At 40.5% G+C, this 22,804-nt stretch overlaps 1 protein-coding gene across 8 annotated transcripts in view; it reads left to right on the forward strand.

The window, feature by feature from the left end:
- Positions 1–22,804, forward strand: part of CEP70 (centrosomal protein 70) — a 95,214-nt gene that overhangs the window by 1,125 nt on the left and 71,285 nt on the right. For 2 of the 8 annotated variants that reach the window (XM_087430481.1, XM_087430488.1), the window contains exon 1: positions 10,090–10,168. Coding sequence is in view for 1 of the 8 variants with exons in the window: in XM_087430487.1 (XP_087286613.1) it covers positions 9,721–9,729 (9 nt within the window). In the remaining 7 variants the exon portion in view is untranslated. Of the gene's footprint in view, positions 1–7,390; positions 7,416–7,458; positions 7,891–9,626; positions 9,730–10,086; positions 10,169–22,804 lie in introns of those variants that run through there. The other 6 variants (XM_087430484.1, XM_087430487.1, XM_087430483.1 and 3 more) reach the window with 6 other exon arrangements.

The following is a 22,804-nucleotide window of genomic DNA, read 5'->3' on the forward strand; positions in this document are numbered from 1 at the left end:
GTGTAACTTAATAGTAGACTGAGGTATGTGAAGGCAGGCACCGTGGCCGCTTGGCTCCCTCTCTTCTATCTCCCACGTCTGCACAGTGCCGGCTCATAGTAGGCTCTGATAAATTATTGAATGAAGGACAGTGTCCCCTGCAGAGAGGGAGGAAGGTTGTTGAGTGGGCCATCTGAGGAAAGAGGGAGTGGTCCTCGTGGAGAGTGGGCCCAGCAACAAAACAGAGACATGTGAAGGGATTCTGGAGGGGTTCTGAGAGCCCAGGGGATCTGGGGGCATAGGGGCATCCAGGCCCTATTGTGTAATTGCTTCCTGCAGCTTGATGTTGAGGTAAAGAAGGATTATTTCACCTTGGCAATCGGTAGGGTGGGTGTGGTTTCTAGATGCTGAGCAAGTGTGTGAGAGAAGGGAGAGTTGAGAGGATAACAGGGAACAATCTATTGATTAGGTTGTTAGACTGGTTAGTCTGCAAAGTAATAATGACTGAATTCTTCACCAAGTTATGTTACAGGAATTCTGCTTAGTGAGCCCTGATTTCTTGTTTGCTACCCTATATTGAAAGCTCCCCAAAGATGAAGACTTTTCATATTTGTTTTTTTCTTCTGCACTGGTGTCTTGAACAGAGAGTTTTCAATAAATACTTGTTGAAAGAATGAATTAGAGGGGAAAGATAAAAGGCCCCAGAGTGGAAATTTCCAGAGATAGGACAAGGCTAGCTGAAGACACCTCCCTAATTCCTTTTTCCTAGTCCTTATTTCTTCAGAAAAACAATCCTGAGTTGTTGGGCTAGGACCAGGAAACCCTGGTTGGGCGGCAGCTCAAAGATATCGTTCAATGAAGAATCATATTTTCTTACAAAACTTCAGGAGTCGGGATATCTTTTACAAGACCAATAAGGTGTAATTTGTTGAATGCTTGCTATGTGCCTTATATATGATGGCCTGTGGTGCTCGCTAGAGCCCAGTGATAATATTTACACCCATTTTACAGAGAGACCCAGAGCCCTTCAGAAGTTGCAGGGCTAGCATGTGGAAGCGGGCCTGTGGCATTTGAAAAGTTCATGGTAACAGGGCCTATTATTAGAAAACTATTAATTGTGCTTGAAGAAAAATCTGGGCCCTGTCTTTGAGACCTGGGGAACCCCTCTGCCCAGGGACCCCAGAGTGCAGTGGAGTTCACCCTACCCCTCGGTGCCTATTCTGCACCCAGAATAGGCAAGGCAGTCTCATTCCTCAGCTGGCTTGTTCTGTGCCACTATTTCCTCTTTGGGTATAGTTTCTGGGGTACCTGAAGTTAAGGAACATGCTAGTTTGGGCTATATTGTCCACCTGCTCATTACCTGGGCCTAGGACACTGGAGACAGGAATAGTCACTTGTTACTAGACAGAATTGTTATGGAAAGAAAGAAATTCTGAAAAAAGCACTGTGAAACTTGAGTATAAAACATACTCTTCCAGGCTGATCCTGCTTTTTTGTGTGTGTGTGAGGAAGACTGTCCCTAAGCTAACATCTGTGCCAATCTTCCTCTATCTTGTATGTGGGACACCACCACAGCATGGCTTGATGAGGGGTGTGAGGTCTGCCTCCCAGTATCTGAACCCACCAACTCTGGGCCGCCAAAGCAGAGTACACCACTGGGCTGGCCCCTGATCCTGCTTTTGACTTTATTTTCAGTCAGATTGTTTCCTTGTTTCCTGGGAAGTACCTAGATGCTGTTCTAACCTCTGAAACTGCCTCTCACCGACTTACCCATAGACATCAGTGTTTTATTTTAAGAGAACAGCTAAAAATGCTTTCATTCACATTAGTCCGTGTTTTCATTGGGCCTCCGTTTGAAAAGGGAACTGTTAATGGGTTAACTGATATTCTGAACTTACTTTTTAAACAGCATGAATAGAAATCAAAATAAAAGGAAGAAGTTACATAATCTGATACCTACAGATTTAGAATTTTCCATATGCTCTTCCAGTAGTGGTCCAGCATGACTATTGGTTATGTGTTAAAGGAAGAAGCAGCATTGCTTTAGAAAGGAGCCCAGCGCCCAGGATTCTGGCCTCAGAGGATTGTGTGTTGGGACCAGTGCTAGTAACCACCGTCTCCTTCTCCCGGCCAGTCTGCTGCTATTCAGGCATCTCTCCCTCAGCACAAGGAAGCTGTGGCTCTATCTACACAAACACAGAAAGTGGAGAAGCAGTGAACCAAGATGATTTTGTAGAACTTCAAACCAGAAAAGCCTGACGATTTTGGGAGAAAATAGGTTTTGGTCTGAGTCATCTGCAGAGTGGGGTTTGTAGATACACCCTTAATTAGAGCAAAGAGCCAAAGGAAGGTAGTACAGACACATGTGCCAATTGGTTAAGACTTTTACAATTTGTATCTAGTTGATTTTGAGAAATTTTAAAAATATAGAAAATTGCAGAGAATAATACCCATATTCCCACCACCTAGAATTGACTTCATTAAATATCAGCTCAATAAAAAATTTCAGTAGAAGAAAACATTGCAGATAAAGCCCTATTTGACTTTCAACCCCAACACCATTACTTTCTTATCCTCCCCAAAGGCCAACATTCCTATGAATTTGGTGTGTTTCCTTCCAAGTCCACTGTCTATAGTTATATAGAAATTATATACATGAATAATGGTTCTTGGGCATGATATAGTCCTGCTTTTAAAAATTATTTAAATGGTACCATGAATGGCACCTGGGAATTTGTGTGAGAGTGAGACAGGATTATAGGAAGCTCATCCTTTGAGATTCATATCACCGCCATCATTACACTTATTGAGTATTTATTGACAATCTGTTATGTGTCAGGCACTGTGGCAGGGAATATAACAATGAGAAGCACTGACGGTTTTTCCCCACTCGTGAAGTTTAGATTCTAGTAGAGGAGGCAGTCACAAAAAATGGGCAAACAGACTGAGGTAGGTTGCCTCCAAGATGGCTCCTGATGATCCCCACTTCCTGTATTCAAATCCTTGTGTAGTCCTCTCCCACATTTTACCAAGGTTGGTCTGTGTGATCAGTAGCATACAGCAGAAGGGATGATATGTCACTTCCAAGACTAGGTTATAAAAAAGACTTCTGCTTCTGTCTTAGGTGCTCACACATTCTCTTGGATCACTCCCTGTGTGGGAAGCCACCATGTTGTGAGGACACTCAGGCAGCCCGAGGACAGGCCCACTTGACAAGGAATGAACTGAGGCCTGCTGACAACCACATGAGTGAGTTTGGAAGTGAATCCTTCAGTCCCAGTTGAACCTTGAGATGACTGTAGCCCTGGCCAACAGGTTGACTGTGACCTCGTGAAAGATTCTGTCCAGACCATCCAGCTAAGCCACTCCTGTATTCCTGACCCACAGAAACTTCCAGATAATATTTGTTTTAAGCAGCTGTGATTAGGGGTAATTTGTTATGCACTGATAGATAACTAATACACAGACAGATGAAATAACTGCACACTGGAATAAGTGCAGACACCAGTCTTATGGTAGAGCAGACGCCCATTGTGAGAGAAGTGGTATGGTCAAGTGGTTAATGAAATAGGCTTTGGAGCCTGAATGCTGGTTTCAGATCCTGGCTCTGCCGCACACTAGCTGTGTGACCTTAGCAAGTCATTTTTTCTTAACTTCTATTTTCTAATTTGATCATTTGTAAAATAAAGATAATAACAGTACCTACATTAAGGTTGTTGTGAAGAGTCAACAAATTAGAAAATGAAAGTGCTTAGCCCAGAGCCTGACACATTTTAAGGGCTCAATTAATATAACTATTGTTATTCTGTATAGATTTCTTGAGCATTTGTTATTAATATATTTGCCTGAGCTATTTGCTTATAGTCTTTCATAATGGAAAATGGGTACTGAAGGTGATTGCCCCCTGTGTAAATGTGACTCAAATTTAACGGTGTAATTCAGCACTGTATTGAGCACCAACTCTGTGCCAGGGACTATGCTAGGCGCTGGAAAAAGTTTAGTGAGATATGATCCATGTCCCCAGGAGTTCAAATTCTCGTGGAGGAGGAAGAAACAAATGTATTAGTTTAATAGACTTAAGACCTGTGAGTTGAAGAATCTTTAAGAATTCGTCACCAAATGCCATTCATATTTGGTGTACTCCTTGTTGTGGAAAGAAATCTGATAGTTCTATACCCAGGAGAAAGTTTGAGATTCAGTTTAGAAGTTTAGAAATTAAAAGATGTTTTAATTGCTAATGAAAGTTATAATTTATACTGGGAAGTTGAAGCACAGAGGACAGCAGTAAGCTGAAAGGAAGAGAGGCTTTGGATCTCAGATTAAATGTCACTTCCTCAGGGAGGCCTCTTCCACACACTGCTGTTCTCTTCCTTCATAGCACTTATCATAATTATATGCTCATTTGTGTTTTATATTTCTCTTCCCAACTAGACTATTGGCTCCACGAGGGCAGGAACCACATCTGGTTTACTCACCACTGTAAACTCAGCATCTAGTTGAATCCCTGGTACATGAATGAGTGTTAAATGAGTGTTTAGAACCATTAGAATCCTGGTAGGTGGATGAGGCCCATAGAAAACTCTTGAGACCAATGCAGCAGGATGCTGAGCTAAAGAGTGAACTTGCATGCAGTCTTTTCCTTCTCTAGCAAAGAGGGTGCTGGAAAGGCCTTGGTGGTCCATAAGAAGGGAATCCTTTGAGGACAGTGCTATACAGCTTCCTCTCCTCCACTTGCTACACACAAAATCCAGGAGTGATGAGAGGGAGGTTCTGTTGTTAGGAAATAGAAAGTTATCAGCCTTCTTGTGCTTTGAAGATTGTGAAGGATAGTGGTGATCATCCATCTAGCATCCATTGTCCTCTCGCCCCTTACAGGACTCCAAGTAGCCATACCTCCACCTTCCAACCCATGTGACTCAAGGAGCACCCACCCCACCGCCAAGTCCAATTATGGTAGCCCCTTTTCCCTTCTGGAACCCAGGCTTAAGCCATCTGCACATTTGTCAGGTAGTTACTGATTAGGAGGCAGACTATGTACCTGTGTGAACTAATTGGCTCAAAAAAACAAGAGGAAAGATTATAGATGGAAAAGAAAGCATGTGGTCCTGATTGTTCCTGGTAGACATCTGGAAAATCACTTTAGTATGAATTAGTGTGAATTAGTATGAATTTAGTACCACGTTTACAGTAGAGAGACTAAAAGCAACGAGGTCCTTGATAACTTGAACCACTGAATTAACCAACCCCAAAGTCTATTTTTCCTCTGGACTTCCTGTTATGTGAGATAATCAATTTCCTAATTGCTTAAGAAGACAGTTTGAATCACGATTTCTATTATTTGCAGCCAAAATAAAACTAACTGACCCAATGATGTTTGGTCCTGGCCACAATTAGGGCAGCTACACTCAGAAGAGTGGGCAAGTCACCCTATTGTGCTGGAAAAGGCAAGCACTGAGATTCTTTGTGTTTCAAGCATTGAAAATGAAAATCTGCCAACCATAGCTGGTGTGAATAGCTAGGTAAGGAAACGGCCGAGGGTGGGGACATATTTGCATGGGACAGACACAGAGATCAAACTCACAGTGGTCCCAGATGCCTGGAAGAAGGCTCAGTATGGGCCTGAAAGCTTTGAACCCTAAGAGCTGTGACTCCAAGACCTCCTTGTGAGGGACACCATGGCTGATGCCCTCGGTCGGAGATCCCTGTTGGCCACCGTGGGACCTGCACCCACATAGCTGCATCATTTGATGAGTTGGAAACTACAGGTTGTCAACAGCGACACCATGTGGCTACAAGATACAATGACAATGGTGGGCAGCTGAGATGCCAGGCCTTCCCTTCAAGTATGTGGAAGTTGGATTTTCCCTTAGGAATTTTTTGATCACTTAACCCTCCATGAGTTTTTGAAAATGGTGGGAAGGGACCCTATTTGTAGATTCTGAATTTATTAAAATGTGAAATGAGGATTGAGCTGATTTCCTTTTGTGGGAAAAAAAAGAGCAGGGATTATATTTGTACACTGTGGAGTCGTTTTTACCTATATATCAGGATGCAACAAAATTAGGCTTGAAGACGCCCAAAGAAAAACTTTTCCATTTTATACCCCTTTTTAAAACTTGTCTATGGTTCCCCTCACCTTGTGGATAAAGTCCCAGCTTCTTAGCACACCTCCTAAGGCCTTCTCCTCTGACTCTCTAGTGATGCAATATACTCCTCAGCGGCCTCAGGAAGCCCTCAGTGAGTTTCACTATAATTGTAAGTGCTTTGGGAGTTAGGTTTTTGGGGAGGGCAGATATGAGCTGTACCAAAAGGGCCCAGCACTTGTGAACTAGACATTATAATAATGTGCTTTGAAGTTATCTTATTTAATTTGCACTTGAAGTTTTCTCTCAATACCTTTCTTCTTATTATTGCTGGGGAACTCTTATTCACCATTCAGAATCGTTCTTATGTATCCCTCTAGGTTTGCAGTTCTTGATCTTGGCTGCACATTGGAATCGTCTGGGAGCTTTACAAACTATTGACGCCTAAGTCCCACTCTGGAGATTCTGATTTAATTGGTTTGGGGTCTGAGCATCAAGACTTTTCAGAGCTCCCCAGGTGATTCTCATGTGCGGCCAGGGTTGAGGCCCACTGGTCTAGGAAGACTTCAGTGACCGACTTAGGTAATCCTCTTTCTCCTTCCCTTCTGTGCCCTGCGCACCTTTCTCCGATCATGCCTATCACACTGTATCTTAATTTCAGAGTGTATACCTATCTCCCTAACTAGACTTTGAGCATCCTTAGTCAGCCACCTTTGCATTTTTGGTGGTCGATGTATGGCCTGACACTTCGTGGAGATTTGGTAAATGCTGAATGGGAGGGTAAAATGTCATCAACAAACATTTATTAGGATTCTCCAAGTGCCAGGCGCTGCAGCGCTCAGCCAGGTCTGGAACGCAAAGAACAGGGTGAGCAGTCCCGCGGCAAGAGCTCGCAGTCAAGCCGTGTGTCTGTGTGCGCAGGGCAGTCTGCGGTGGCCTCGTGGCCCGGGCCTCCCTTTCACCAGTGGCCTCAAGTGTTTATTTCTGAAGTCCTCCGGGTAGGTGAAGTCCCAGTAGGCGATAGACATCCGGCGAGGCCAGCGCGCGTTGAAAGTACAATGGAAATGCGCAGGCGCAGACGGCGAAGCAAGCACGGCGCACCCACGTCTACGTTAATGGTAAGCCCCGCCCCCAGCAGCGCAGCCAACCAGAGGGCGCAGGCAGTCCCAGTCTTCCCGTGCGGCCCGAGAAAATCGCTCCGGGCGTTCGGAGGCGGAGCGGAGGCAGGCCCTCGACGCGCTCCGGCTCGATTGGCCGGCCTCCACGGCGCGGTAACGGTCGCGGAGGCGGGGCCGGAGGGGGCGGGGCCGGGCCGGCTGGGCGTGCTGCTGGCCGAGGCGGCGGCTGAGGAAGGTGAGTGGCGCTCGGGGTTCGCGGAGGCTTGGGCTAGGGCCCCTCCCTGAGGCGCCCCGGAGTTGGCCTCACCTGGCCCCTGCGAGTGGTCAGCCTGACCCTTATCCGCGCCCCGGAGAGGAGCCGTCTGGGACGGGTCCGCGCTAATTAAAAATGCCAGAGGACTTTTAGGGACCTGACGAGCCTGGTTCGAGACCTGCCTCCCCGCCCTTTGTGATCTTCGGCTCCTTCTTGGACGTCTCAGCGCCCCGGTGTCTTCATTTGTAGGCCGCTGCTGGTGTTCTGGCCCGGCATGGTGGGCGAGGGGGTTAAACGAGGTAGTAAGCGCACAGCTTGGAGTGACGCCTGCGCGGACTGGATTCTGGATGAGTCGTAGGGAATTCCTCATCCACGAGGGTTGGCCCGCTCCGCTTCCCAGTGTCAAGGTGTCCGAGAAGGTTGTCTGGCTAGTGAAGCCTCGGAAGAAAGGTGGGGGGTACGCGAGTAATCCCTTTCTCCGGTTTATGAGGCTCATTCCAGATCCGCGGGGCCTCTGACTTCATGCGGAGTCGAATTTGAATCTATTAAGAAAATCAATGAGGTGGAAATGTCGGAAGGCTAAGAGACCCGTAACATAGAGACCAAACAGAGAGGGTTTCTACTACCCCTTTATTTTCTAACCCTGGTAACATTAAGGACAGGCGTTACCCATGCTGGTTTCAATCCTCTGCATGTTTTTTTTACTTTTGGTATTGCCAGGTAGAGCCCGGCGTCCCCCACCCAGGGGAAGAGATGCTGAGTAGAGTTTGCCCGCAGCTTCTGCTTCCCAGGGGGAGAGGCGCGTTCTGGCCCTTTATGTGACCTCGCCTGGGGCAGAGTGATTTGGTCGAGATGATGTCCAGTCCTAACTCCGTTTCCTTATTTGTGGTAGCTTCACTTCTTCTTAGGAACATTAAACAGCATGTTGGCCTATTTTTGGAATAGAGCTTTATACATTTAATAGACAAGAGACCTTGAAAGCATTGCATGTTCCATTTAGTGCAGTAATGTGACATATATGCTTTTGAGAAAGCTGATTATAGATTTTGATGTGACTCACTTGAGAAAGAAACGTTACTGGCCATGCTTAGTTATGTACAGCTTTTTCCCAAAAAAGTGGTGAAAAATAATTACATTTTAATGTATGCTGCATGTTATAGGGGCTTCAGATCTATAAAGGGCAAGTTATCAAAAGGCTCTTGGGAAAACTGCGCAGTGCCAGAAGATAGAACAGTGTTTTGCTTCTCTGCCCTTGGCTTTCTATGCCATGTACAAACCAATTCCTACCCTGTAACCCCTGTTCCCAGTCTTAATTTAGGTATGTTATGACACTGATTAAAGCTATGGCTTCTGCCTTGGCCTTGGGAAGCATTTGGTGTCTCTCTGTGACTCAAAGTTCCACACCTGTGTCCTGTCACAGCCTGTAGTGGGGAAAAGGCTGCTGCAAACGATTTGTATATTAATTTCACAGCATGGACCTCGGAAAAGGAGGATTTGGTGACAGGTGGAATTGAGGAGGTAGTTTTCCTTCCTGCCTTTCCCTTTTGTGTTCAGAGGTATTTGTCTTTCCGAGAGTGCTTCATTTTAGTACCCTTGCAAACAAGAATATTCTACCTTTAAAGCCAGAAGTCAAAATTGATGATAAATGATGACAGATTTGGACTCCCATCTCAATGTTTCAACAAAGCAGGGAGAGGGAAGATAAAGGGAAAGAAGAGGGCCGGCCCCGTGGCTTAGCGGTTAAGTGCGCGCGCCCCGCTGCTGGCGGCCCGGGGTTCGGATCCCGGGCGCGCACCGAGGCACCGCTTCTCCGGCCATGCTGAGGTCCCGTCCCACATACAGCAACTAGAAAGACGTGCAGCTATGACATACAACTATCTACTGGGGCTTTGGGGAGAAGAGAGGGAGGAATGGCAGTGGATGTTGGCTTGGAGCCGGTCTTCCTCAGCAAAAAGAGGAGGATTGTCGTGGATGTTAGCTCAGGGCTGATCTTCTTCGCAAAAAAAAAAAAAAAGGGAAAGAAGAGAAGGCACATGGTGGTGAGCGTTGGAATAGCAGTTACTTCAGTTGTTCTACCTTCAGTTCGATGGTTACCAGTATCACGGATGCCTGCTCTGGAAATAACACAAGACCATTCTTACTAGGAGATTGAACATTTTAAGATTTTGGTTTGTTTATGTTTTTGAAACCTAGATGAAGATCCAGTTTTGGACGTGAGACTCACTGGGTGATCATTTCATTGAGATCAGCTTGAATGACCAGGTGAAAAGTACACGAAGAATGTCCTATGACTGAGGTATGTCTAATGTGACAGATACTCTCTCTGGATGTTGGGAGGCCATGGAAAGGATGTATTATTTATTGAATGCTGTACTAGGTACATTACAGGTATTTCCTTTTGACCTCCTGATAATTGTGTCAGGTAGACATTTTAAGCTCATTTAAGGAAACTTAAGCCCAGAGAGGTTGTCACTACTTAAGATATCACAGATAGCTGGTCAACAGCTATAATCACCACGTCTGTCCTGCTGTGTGCCAGGCACTGTTCTGTTTATCCTTTCTATATTAACTCTCCTAATCTTCACAACAACCCTATGAGCTAAGTACTTCTCTTATCCTCATTTTATGATAAGGAAATTGAGACACAGAGAGATTAGTACTTTCCTGGCTGTGTGGCAGAATCCACGATTCCAACCCAGGCAGTCTGGCTACAGAGCTATACCAGCTTTCTTTTGGTTAGTATTTCTTTTTTGTTTTTATTGTAATTTAACAAAATCTTTTTATTGTAGAATGAATTTTCATTATGAAATCAAACAGAAAAGAAGACACATACCAAATGTATAGCTTAATGAGTTATTAAAAGACAATACCACCCAGGTCAGGGTGTAGAACTGTGCTAGGCATGCCAGAGCCCCTCCATTGCCCCATCCCAGTGACAATTACTTTACTCCCATTAGTAACCATTCTTCTGACTTTTGTAGTAATTGCCTCCTTGTGTTAAAAAAAAAAAAAAAAAAGTGTTTAAGAGTGCTAGTTCTTCATATCCTTGTAAACACTTGGTATAGTCAGTCTTAGCCGTTCAAATAGGCATGTGGTGGTTTCACGTTGTAGATTTTAGCTTGTATTTCCTTCATGATTAATGACTTTTAGCATCTTTTTATGTGTTTGTTTGCCATCTTGTATATCTTCTTTGATGAAAAACGTCTATTCAGATTTTGTACCCATTTTTAAGTTGGGTTGTTTGCTTTCCTATTAATTGTGTTTTGAGAGTTCTGTATGTATTTTGGATATGAGTTGTTTATGATTTGCAGTTATTTTCTCCTACTCTGATTTGTCTTAACGTTCTCATAACAATATCTTTCAAAGAACAGTTCTTATTTTTATGAAGCCCAGTTTATCAATTTGTTTCTTTATGGATCATGCATTTGATGTTGTAGCTAAGAAATTTTTGCCTCATTCAAGGTCACAAAGATTTTCTCCTATGTTTTTTCTAGACATTTGGTAATTTTAGGTTTTAGACTTATGTCTGTGATTCATTTTGAGCTAATTTTTGTATATGATGTGAGGTATGGATCAAAGTCTCTTTTTTTTTTTTTTTGTATATAGATATCCAGTCATGCCATTTATTGGAAAGACTATCCTTTCTCTACTGAATCACATCACACCCTTGGTGAAAATTGATTGTCCATCTATATGTGGGTCTGTTTCTGGACTCTATTCTGTTTCATGTATCTGTTTGTCTATCTTGACACCAATGCCATACTGTCGCGATTACTGTAGCTTTGTACATTTTGAAATCAGGTAGTGTTAGTCCTCCAACTTCATCTTTTTCAAAGTGTTTTGACTAATCTAAGTGCTTTGTATTTCCATACAAATTTTAGAATCAGGGAAGTTTTCTTGAAGTATAGTGTTTATTATTGGTTCTATTCTGTTGCTTTAGTTTTCTTTTTCAGTTACTCCTATTATCGGTTTGTTTCAGCTTCTTTACCTATCTTTTGATATTTGGCATTTTCTTTCCTTCATTTCTTTTTAACTTTTAAAATTGTTCTCCTTTAACCTCTGTTTCTCTTAAAACTATCTGTTGTGTTTATTCACTCTTGTGTTTCTTCTTGCTTACTCTTCATTTCTGAAATAATTATTATTTTTAAAAAATTTTAATTCTTTCTTGGGTTCTATTACCTCATTTCCAAGTTTTTCTAATTCTGACTTATATTGTTCTTTCATGTCTTATGGAATTTTCCTAATGTATTTTAGCTTGTTTTAAAATAGTGGGTTATAGTTTTGATCTGTTTTATGGGCTCGTATCTGGCATGTTTTTCTTGTCTATAGGGATGTTATTCTCTTTTTTTATGTTCACTTTTGATGGAATTAGATCTCAGTGCTTTTCTTTGGTCATTTTTATGTAAAATTTGTTTTTCTGAATTTTTTTTCAATATAACAGCTTTATCGAGATATTATTCACATACCATACAATTCACCCATTTAAAGAGTACAATTCAGTGGTTTTTGGTATATTCACAGAGTTGTGCAACCATCACCACAATCAAATTTAGAATATTTTCTTAACCCCTGAAAGAAACCCCATACCCATTTGCCGTCATTCCCCATTTCCCTCTAACTCACCGCCCGCCCCCAAGTCCCAGCCAACTGCTAATCTACTTTCCTTATCTATAGATTTGAGGATGTGGCTATTTTTGCAACTGATCTACTCACACAACATCTCCTTCTAAAGGACTGGTATGAAATATACTATTCTGTGAACAAGAGAGCACTGGTCTAATTGAATAAATGATTTAAATTCTGCTTCTATTACGTCCTAGACTTTATTTGAAATAGCCATCTTCCGTCAGAACCTCAGTGAAGGAGACGTCTGTCATTGGGAAGTTTTCTAGGCATAGGCAGTTGGCCTCAACCAGGGAAATTCTGACTTTAAATTTCATATAAAAGCTGCAATAACTTGTAGGTTAAGAAAAGTTAGCTATGTTTTTCTCCTGTTTCTTTTCTTTTCCTTCTGCTTTTCTCCATCTGCAAATGGAGCCAAGAGTGTTGAAATGTTGCAAGCAAAAATACATGATACTCCCATGGTATTTCTGTTCCAAGCAGAAGCAGAAAATGCCAAGGAATCTCACGGAAGAACCTCTTCTCAGTGATTTTCGGCTGAATTTTTATAGGCCCATGAGATTAGGATGGTTAAACAAACTTTGGATAAATGCTGCTGGCTTTTTATTCATTTATGGATAAACCTTTCAGTTCTTTTGAGGTTCAACCATTGGCACTTTTCCGCCCAGTTTTTAAAATTGTGGTAAAATACGCAAACTTAAAATTTACCATCTTAACCATTTTTAAGTATGTAGTTCAGTGATATTAAATACATTAATAATATGCTACCATCACCACCATCCATCTACAGAACTCTTTTCATCTTGTAAAACTGAAATTCTATACCTATTAAACAATAACTCACCCTTCCCTCAAGGTTCTGGCAACCACCATTCTACTTTCTGTCTCTATGATTTTGATTACTGTAAGTATCTCATATAAGTGGAATCATACAACATTTGTCTTTTTGTGACTGAATAATGTCCTTATGGTTCACCCTTGTTATAGCATATGTCAAAATTTTTTTGCTATTTAAGTCTGAATACTATTCCATCATATGGATATACCACATTTTGCTTACCCATTCATCTGTCAGTGGGCACTTGGGTTGTTTTCCCATTTTAGCTAGTGACTGATGCTGCTATGAACATGCTCTTACAAATATCTCTTTGAGACCCTGCTTTCACTTCTATTGAGTATATACCCAGAAGTAGAATTGCTGGATCATATGGTAATTATGCGTTTAATTTTTTGAAGAACCACCATGCTGTTTTTCACAGTGACTGTACTATTTCACGTTGCCACCCAACAGTGCACAAAAGCGTTCCAGTTTCTCCACATTCTCGCCAATACTTGTTACTTTCTGGTTTTTTGATAGTAGCCATCCTAATGGGTGTGAAGTGGTATGTTATTATAGTTTTGATTTGCATTTATCTAATGGATAGTGATGTTGAACATCTTTTCATGTGTTTATTAGCCATTTGTATATCTTCTTTAGAGAGACATCTATTTAAGTTCTTTGTCCATTTTTTAATCAGATTGTTTTTTTATTGTTGAGGTTTAGGAGTTCTCTATATATTCTGGCTATTAATCCCTTATCAGATATATGATTTGCAAATATTTTCTCCCATTCTGTGGGTTGCCTTTTTACTCTGTTGATAGTATCTTTTGATGCACAAAAATTTTAAATTTTTTTGAGGTCTAGTTTGTCTATTTTTTCTTTTGTTGCCTGTGCCTTTGGTGTCATATCCCTGAAACATCATCACCAAATGCAATGTCGTGAAGCTTTTGCCCTATGTTTTCTTCTAAGAGTTCTATAGTTTTGGCTTCTGCATTTAGGTCTTTGATCCATTTTGAGTTAATTTTTGTAGATGGTGTTAGGTGTAAGGGTCCAACTTCATTCTCTTTGTGGTTTTCACAGCACTATTGTTGAGGAGACTGTTCTCTCTCCATTGAATGATTTTGGCACCCTTGTTGAAAATCATTTGTTAATATATGTGGGGAATTATTTCTGGGCTCTCAATTCTGTTTCATTGGTCTGTATCTCTTTATGCCAGTTCCACACTGTTTTGATTTCTGTAGCTTTGCAGTGAGTTTTGAAATCAGGAAGTGTTGGTCCTCCAGCTTTGTTCTTCTTTTTCAAGATTGTCTTGGCTATTTGGGGTCCTTTGAGATTCCCTGTGCGTTTTAGGATGGGTTTTCTATTTATGCAAAAGATATCATTGGGATTTTGATAGGAATTGAATTGAATCTGTAGATTGCTTTGAGTAGTATTGACATCTTAAGTCTTACAATTCATGAACATAGGATGTGTTTCCATTTATTTATGTCTTTTTTAATTTCTTTGAGCAATATTTTGTAGTTTTCATTGTACAAGTCTTTTGCCTCCTTGGTTAAGTTTATTCCTAACTATTTTATTCTTTTTGATGCTATTGTAAATGGAACTGTTGTCTTAATTTCCTTTTTGGGTTGTTCATTGTTAGTGTATAGAAATGCAACTGATTTTTGTGTGTTGACTTTGTATCCTGCTACTTTGCTGAATTCATTTATTAGTTCTAACAGGTTTTTGTGGACTCTTGAGTTTTCTGCATGTAAGATTATATCATCTGCAAACAGAGATAATTTTACTTCTTCCTTTCCAATTCTGATACCTTTTATTTCTCTTTCTTGCTTAATTCCTTTGGCTAGAATTTCCAGTGCCATGGGCAACAGAATGGGTGAATGTGGACTTCCTTGCCTTGTTCCTGATCTTAGGGGAAAGGCTTTCAGTCTTTCATCATTGAGTATGATGTTCACTGTGGGTTTTTCATGTATGGTTTTTATTATGTTGAGATAGTTTCCTTTTGTTCGTAGTTTGTTGAGTGTTTTTGTTGTCACGAAGGGTGTTGGATTTTGTCAAATGCTTTTTCTGCATCAGTTGAGATGATCATGTAGTTTCTTCTCTTCATTACATTAATGTAGTATGTTATATTGATTGCTTTACATATAGTGAACTATTCTTACATTCCAGGAATAATTCCCACTTGGTCATGGTATATAATCCTTTTAATATGCTGCTGAATTTGGTTTACTAGTATTTTGGTAAGGATTTTTACATCAATGTTCATAAGTGATATTGGTCTTTAGTTTTCTTGTATTGTCTTTGTCTGGCTTTGGTATTAGGGTCCCCAAGAATGAGTTAGGAAGTGTTCCCTCTTCTTTAATGTTTTGGAAAAGTTTGGAAAAAAAGGTTTTTGGAAAAGTTTGAGAAGGATTGGTGTTAGTTCTTTAAATGTTTGGTAGAATTCCTCAGTGAAGCCACCAGGTCCAAAGCTTTCCTTTGTTGGGAAATTTTTTATTATTGATTCAATCTCCTTACTAGTTATAGATCTATTCATATTTCCTATTTCTTTGTGATATAGTCATGGTAGATTTTGTGTTTCTAGGAATTTGTCCATTTCATCTTAGTTATCTAATTTGTTAGCATATGCTGTTCGTAGTATTGTCATATACTTTTTATTTCTGTATAAATACTAGTAATGTCCCCACTTTCATTTCTGATTTTAGCAATTTGAGTCTTCTCTCTTTTTTTCTGTTCATCTAGCCAGACGTCTGTCAATTTTGTTGATCTTTTCCAATAACGAACTTTTTATTTTATTGATTTTTTTCTATTGCTTTCCTAGTCTCTATTTCTTTTATCTCTGCTCTAATCTTTATTATTTCCTTTCTTTTGCTAGCTTTGGGTTTAGTTTCTTCTTCTTTTTCTAGTTCCTTAAGTTGTAAAGTTAGGCTGCTAATTTGAGATCTTTCATGTTTTTAATGTAAACGTTTATAACTATAAATTTCCCCCTTAGCACTGCTTTCACTGTGTCCCATAAGTTTTGGTATGCTGTGTTTTTATTTTTATTCATCTCTAAGTATTTTCTGATTTTCCTTGTGATTTCTTCTTTCATCCATTGGTTGTTTAAGAGTGTGTTAATTTCCACAAATTTATGAATTTTCTAGTTTTACTTCTGTTATTGTTTTCTAACTTCATCCTGTTGTGGTCAGAGAATATACTTTGTATGATATTTATCTTTTAAAATCTATCGTGACTTAATTTATGGCCTAATATATGGTCTGTCCTGGGAAATGTCCCATGTGTACTTGAGAAGACTGTGTATTCTGTTGTTGTTGGGTAGAGTGTTCTTTATAAATCTATTAGATCTGGTTGGTTTTCATTACTTCTGTCTAGTTGTTCTATCCATTATTGAGAGTGGGGTATTAATTAAAGTCTCCAACTATTATCGTTGAACTATTTCTTCCTTCAATTCTATTAATTTTTTGCCTCATATGTTTTGATGGTCTGTTATTAAGGAAATAAATGTTTGTAATTGTTGTATAGTCTTGATGTATTGAACCTTTTATTAATATGTAATGTCCTTCTTTGTCTGTTGTAACCTTTTTTGATTTAAAGTCTGTTTTGTCTGGTATTTTTTTTTTTTTAATTTTTTGTTTATTGCAGTAACATTGGTTTATAACATTGTAAAAATTTCAGGTGTACATCATTGTACTTCTATTTCTGCATGGACTACATCATGTTCACCACCAAAATACTAATTACAACCCATGACCACACACATGTACCGAATTATCCCTTTCACCCTCCTCCCTCCCCCCTTCCCCTCTGGTAACCACCAATCCAATCTCTGTCCCTATGTGTTTGTTTATTGTTGTTATTATCTACTACTTAATGAAGGAAATCATACGGTATTTGACCTTCTCCCTCTGACTTATTTCACTTTGCATTATACCCTCAATGTCCATCCATGTTGTCACAAATGGCTGGATTTCATCGTTTCTTATGGCTGAGTAGTATTCCATTGTGTATATATACCACAGCTTCTTTATCCATTCGTCCCTTGATGGGCACTTAGGTTGCTTCCAAGTCTTGGCTATCGTGAATAAGGCTGCAATGAACACAGGGGTGCATGTACCTTTGCAAATTGGTGTTTTCAAGTTCTTTGGATAAATACCCAACAGTGGAATAGCTGGATCATATGGTAGTTCTATCGTTGATTTTTTGAGGAATCTCCATACTGTTTTCCATAGTGGCTGCACCAGTTTGCACTCCCACCAGCAGTGTATGAGAGTTCCCTTCTCTCCACAACCTCTCCAACACATGCTGTTTCCTGTCTTGTTAATTATAGCCATTCTGACGGGCGTCAGGTGATATCTCATTGTAGTTTTGATTTGCATTTCCCTGATAGTTAGTGATTTTGAACATCTTTTCATGTGTCTGTTGGCCATCTGTATATCTTCTTTGGAGAAATGTCTGTTCAGGTCTTTTGCCCATTTTTTAATTGGGTTGGTAGTTTTTTGTTGTTAAGATGCATGAGTTCTTTATATATTTTGGAGATTAAGCCCTTATCAGAAGTATGGTTTGCAAATATCTTCTCCCAACTGTTAGGTTGTCTTTTCGTTTTGTTGATGGTTTCCTTTGCTGTGCAGAAGCTTTTTAGTTTGATGTAGTCCCATTTGTTTATTTTTTCTATTGTTTCTCTTGCCCGGTCAGAAGTGGTGTTTGAAAATATGTTGCTAAGACCGATGTCGAAGAGCGTACTGCCTATGTTTTCTTCTAGAAGTTTCACAGTTTCAGGTCTTACATTCAAGTCTTTAATCCATTTGGAGTTAATTTTTGTGTATGGTTTAAGGTAAGGGTCTACTTTCATTTTGTTGCATGTGGCTATCCAGTTTTCCCAACACCATTTGTTGAAGAGACTTTCTTTTCCCCATTGTATGTTCTTGGCTCCTTTGTCAAAGATTAACTGTCCATAGATGTGTGGGTTTATTTCTGGGCTTTCGATTCTATTCCATTGATCTGTGTCTGTTTTTGTGCCAGTACCATGCTGTTTTGGTTACTATAGCTTTGTAGTATATTTTGAAATCAGGGAGTGTGATACCTCCAGCTTTGTTCTTTTTTCTCAGGATTCCTTTAGCTATTCGGGGTCTTTTGTTGTTCCATATAAATTTTAGGATTCTTTGTTCTATTTCTGTGAAAAATGTTGTTGGAACTTTGATAGGGATTGCATTGAATCTATAGATGGCTTTAGGAAGTATGGACATCTTAACTATGTTAATTCTTCCAATCCAAGAGCATGGAATATCTTTCCATTTCTTTGTGCCTTCTTCAATTTCTTTCAGAAATGTTTTATAGTTTTCGGTGTACAGATCTTTCACCTCTTTGGTTAAGTTTATTCCTAGGTATTTTATTCTTTTTGTTGCAATTGTAAATGGGATGGTATTCTTAATTTCTCTTTCTGCTACTTCGTTGTTAGTGTACAGAAATGCAACTGATTTTTGTATGTTGATTTTGTATCCTGCAACTTTACCATATTCGTTTATTACTTCTAAAAGTTTTCTGGTGGATTCTTTAGGGTTTTCTATATATAAAATCATGTCATCTGCAAATAGTGACAGTTTCACTTCTTCCTTTCCAATTTGGATCCCTTTTATTTCTTTCTCTTGCCTGATTGCTCTGGCTAGGACTTCCAATACTATGTTAAATAGGAGTGGTGACAGTGGGCATCCTTGTCTGGTTCCTGTTCTTAGAGGGATAGCTTTCAGTTTTTCACCATTGAGGATGATATTAGCTGTGGGTTTCTCATATATGGTCTTTATTATGTTGAGGTACTTTCCTTCTATACCCATTTTATTCAGAGTTTTTATCATAAATGGATGCTGTATCTTGTCAAATGCTTTCTCTGCATCTATTGAGATGATCATGTGATTTTTGTTCTTCATTTTATTAATGTGGTGTATTACGTTGATTGATTTGCGAATGTTAAACCATCCCTGCATACCTGGAATAAATCCCACTTGATCATGGTGTATAATCTTTTTAACATATTGTTGTATGTGATTTGCTAGTATTTTGTTGAGGATTTTCACATCGATGTTCATCAGTGATATTGGCCTGTAATTTTCTTTTTTTGTGTTGTCCTTGTCTGGTTTTGGTATCAGGATAATGTCAGCTTCGTAGAATGAGTTAGGGAGCTTCCCCTCCTCCTCAATTTTTTGGGAGAGTTTGAGAAGGATAGGTATTAAGTCTTCTTTGAATGTTTGGTAGAATTCACCAGGGAAGCCGTCTGGTCCTGGACTTTTATTTTTAGGGAGGTTTTTGATTACTGTTTCGATCTCCTTACTGGTGATTGGTCTATTCAAATTATCTCCTTCTTCTTGATCCAGTTTTGGAAGGTTGTATGATTCTAAGAATTTATCCATTTCTTCCAGATTGTCGAATTGGTTGGCATATAGTTTTTCATAGTATTCTCTTATAATCTTTTGTATTTCTGAGGTGTCTGTTGTAACTTCTCCTCTTTCATTTCTGATTTTACTTATTTGTGCCTTCTCTCTTTTTTTCTTGGTGAGTCTAGCTAAAGGTTTGTCTATTTTGTTGATCTTTTCAAAGAACCAGCTCTTGGTTTTATTAATGTTTTCTATTGTTTTTTTGGTCTCTATTTCATTTATTTCTGCTCTGATTTTTATTATTTCCCTTCTTCTACTGATTTTGGGCTTTGTTTGTTCTCCTTTTTCCAGTTCCTTTAGGTGCATTGTTAGATTGTTTATTTGAGATTTTTCTTGTTTGTTGAGATAGGCCTGTATTGCTATAAACTTCCCTCTTAGAACCACTTTTGCTGTATCCCATAAATTCTGGCATGTCGTATTTTCATTTTCATTTGTCTCCAGGTATTTTTTGATTTCTTCTTTGATTTCTTCGTTAACCCAATCGTTGTTCAGTAGCATTTTGTTTAATCTCCATGTATTTGTGGCTTTTCTGATTTTCTTCCTGTAGTTGATTTCTAGTTTCATACCGTTGTGGTCAGAAAAGATGCTTGGTATTATTTCAGTCTTCTTAAATTTATGGAGACTTGTTTTGTGGCCTAATATGTGATCAATCCTGGAGAATGTTCCATGTGCATTTGAAAAGAACGTGTATTCTTCGGTTTTTGGATGGAATGCTCTGTATATATCTACTAGGTCCATCCGTTCTAGTGTGTCGTTTAAGGCCAATGTTTCCTTATTGATCTTCTGTTTGGATGATCTATCCGTTGGTGTAAGTGGAGTGTGAAAGTCCCCTACTATTATTGTGTTACTGTCTATTTCTGTTTTTATGTCTGTTAATAATTGCTTTATATATTTAGGTGCACCTACATTGGGTGCGTAGATATTTACAAGTGTTATATCCTCTTGTTGGATTGTTCCCTTGATCATTATGTAATGCCCTTCTTTGTCTCGTTTTACAGTTTTTGTTTTAAAGTCTATTTTGTCTGATATGACTACTGCTACCCCAGCTTTCTTTTCATTGCCATTTGCGTGGAGTATCTTTTTCCATCCCTTCACTTTCCGTTTGTGAGTGTCTTTAGGTCTGAAGTGTGTCTCTTGTATGCAGCATATATATGGGTCTTGTTTTTTTATCCAGTCAGCCACCCTATGCCTTTTAATTGGAGCATTTAGTCCATTGACGTTTAAAGTAGCTATTGATAAGTATGTACTTACTGCCATTTTTTAACTTTTTTTTTTTCCCTCAGTGTTTTAGTAGTCCTTCTCTGTTCCTTACTTCTTCTATACAGAATTGATGGTCACTTTAGTTTGACCTCTGTCTGAAAGCTGTACTCTTTAACTACCCTCCTCCCTCCTTTTATGTTTTTGATATCATATCCAACCTCTTTTTTGTGCATTTATATCCATTACATTCTAATCGTGGAAATAGATAATTTTTCCTATTTGTGGTCTTCTCTTTTCCCCTTAAATCAGTCCCTTTAACATTTCTTGTAACACTGGTTTCTTGGTGACAAACTCCTTTAATTTTTGCTTATCTGGGAAAATTTTGATCTCTCCTTCCATTTTGAACGATAACCTTGCTGGGTAGAGTATTCTTGGCTGTAAGTTTTTTCCTTTTAGCACTTTAAATATATCGTGCCATTCTCTTCTAGCCTGTAAGGTTTCTGCTGAGAAGTCAGCTGATAGCCTTATGGGGTTTCCTTTGTATGTAACTTGACATTCTCTTGCGGCTTTTAGGATTCTCTCTTTATCTTTAATTCTGGACATTTTGATTATGATGTGTCTTGGTGTGGGCCTCTTTGGGTTTATCTTGTTTGGGGCTCTCTGTGCCTCCTGTACCTGGATGTCTGTTTCCTTCCTTAGGTTAGGCAAGTTTTCATCTATTATTTCTTGAAATAGATTCTCTGCCCCCTTGTCTCGCTCTTCTCCTTCCGGGACACCTATAACACGGATGTTAGTGCGCTTGATGTTGTCCCAGAGGTCCCTTAGACTGTCCTCACTCTTTTTAATTCTTTTCTCTTTTACCTGTTCACCTTGGGTAATTTCTTCTAGTCTTTCTTCCAGCTCACAGATCCGTTCTTCTGTATCCTCTACTCTGCTTTTGAGTCCCTCTAATGAATTTTTCATTTCCAGTATTGTATTCTTCATTTCTGATTGGTTCTTTTTTATATCTTCCATTTCTTTGTTGACATTCTCACTGAGTTCATCTATTCTTCTCCCCAGATCAGTGAGCATCCTTAACACTCTTAGTTTGAACTCTCTGTCTGGTAGGTTGCTCATTTCTGTTTCACTTAGTTCCTTTTCTGGGGTTTTGTCCTGTTCCCTTACTTGGAATGTATTCTTTTGCCTCCTCATTTTGCCTCTTTCCCTGTGCTTGTGTCTACGTATTAGGTAGGTCAGATACGTCTCCTGCTCTTGGATAGGTGACCTTATGTAAGTGATGCCTTAGGAGGCTTCCAGTGTGCTTCCCTCAGTTCTCAATGTTCCAGGGGTGGCCCCTATGTGGGCTACGTGTGTCCTTCTATTGTGGCCTGTTAGCTCTCCCCGTAGGCGCCCAGGGAGGCTGAGTTATGCTCCTGGCCAGCTGTTGTAATGCTCAGCTGCTTGTAGTTGTTGTGGGCCCTTCAGTCTCTTTATCAGGTGTGGGGAGCCCCAGCACAGTTGGCTGTAAGTTCTAATACCACATTTGTGTTGCAGTATTTCTTTTAAGTGAGTAGGCCCCCAATGTGGCAGGTTGTTAGGCTCAGGGCCTTACAATTGCTGTAAACCTCTAGCCTATTAGGTCTCTTGTCAGCTCTCTGAGGATTGCAGCTGGGTGGGGGTGCCCTTAGGCACAGGAGCACCCAATTGTTTCAGGCTTTGGAAGGTGGGGCAAACCTCCTATGTGGGTCTTTGAGAAGCACAAGTCTTCTGCAGCTGACAAGCCCTGTTGCCCACAGGTCCACACACACAGTCAACACAGTCCTGCCCCGTGTGAGCGCCCTGACCTCCCCAAGCGGACCCAGTCTCTCCACGGTGGGAGCCCCACACACTCCGCCACCACCCCACACTCTCCACCCGCTCCTTGTGCACACCCTGCCCCGCTCAAGTCAGCTCAGTTGCCAGGCTGCAGAGAATCCAGTCACCAATCTATGCAGGCCCACACGTTGCCTGAGGGCTTGTTGTTGGGTGGGGCCAGTCTCTAGGGTGGGCTGCCTGCCCTGGCTGAGCTGGATTAAATCGGTGCTCTAGCGGGTGGAGCAGACCCTGGGCTAGCAGGTCTCAGGGAGAACTCCAATGGCGTCTGTGTCAGCACGCTCACACCAGGCCACAACAATGGCCGCCGCCCATGTCCCAGTCCCTGGAGAGGTCTCACCCCTCACCGAGATGCACTCAGGGCCTATTAGGTGAGTCTCTTGTCACCGAAGCACTGTGCACCTTTCTTTCTGGTGATTTTAGGATGCTTTCTGGAACGGGTGAGTTTGTGCGCG

The sequence above is a fragment of the Ceratotherium simum genome, chromosome 5, assembly GCF_057802395.1.
Source record: "Ceratotherium simum simum isolate JZ-2026a chromosome 5, ASM5780239v1, whole genome shotgun sequence".
Taxonomy (NCBI): Eukaryota; Metazoa; Chordata; class Mammalia; order Perissodactyla; family Rhinocerotidae; genus Ceratotherium; species Ceratotherium simum.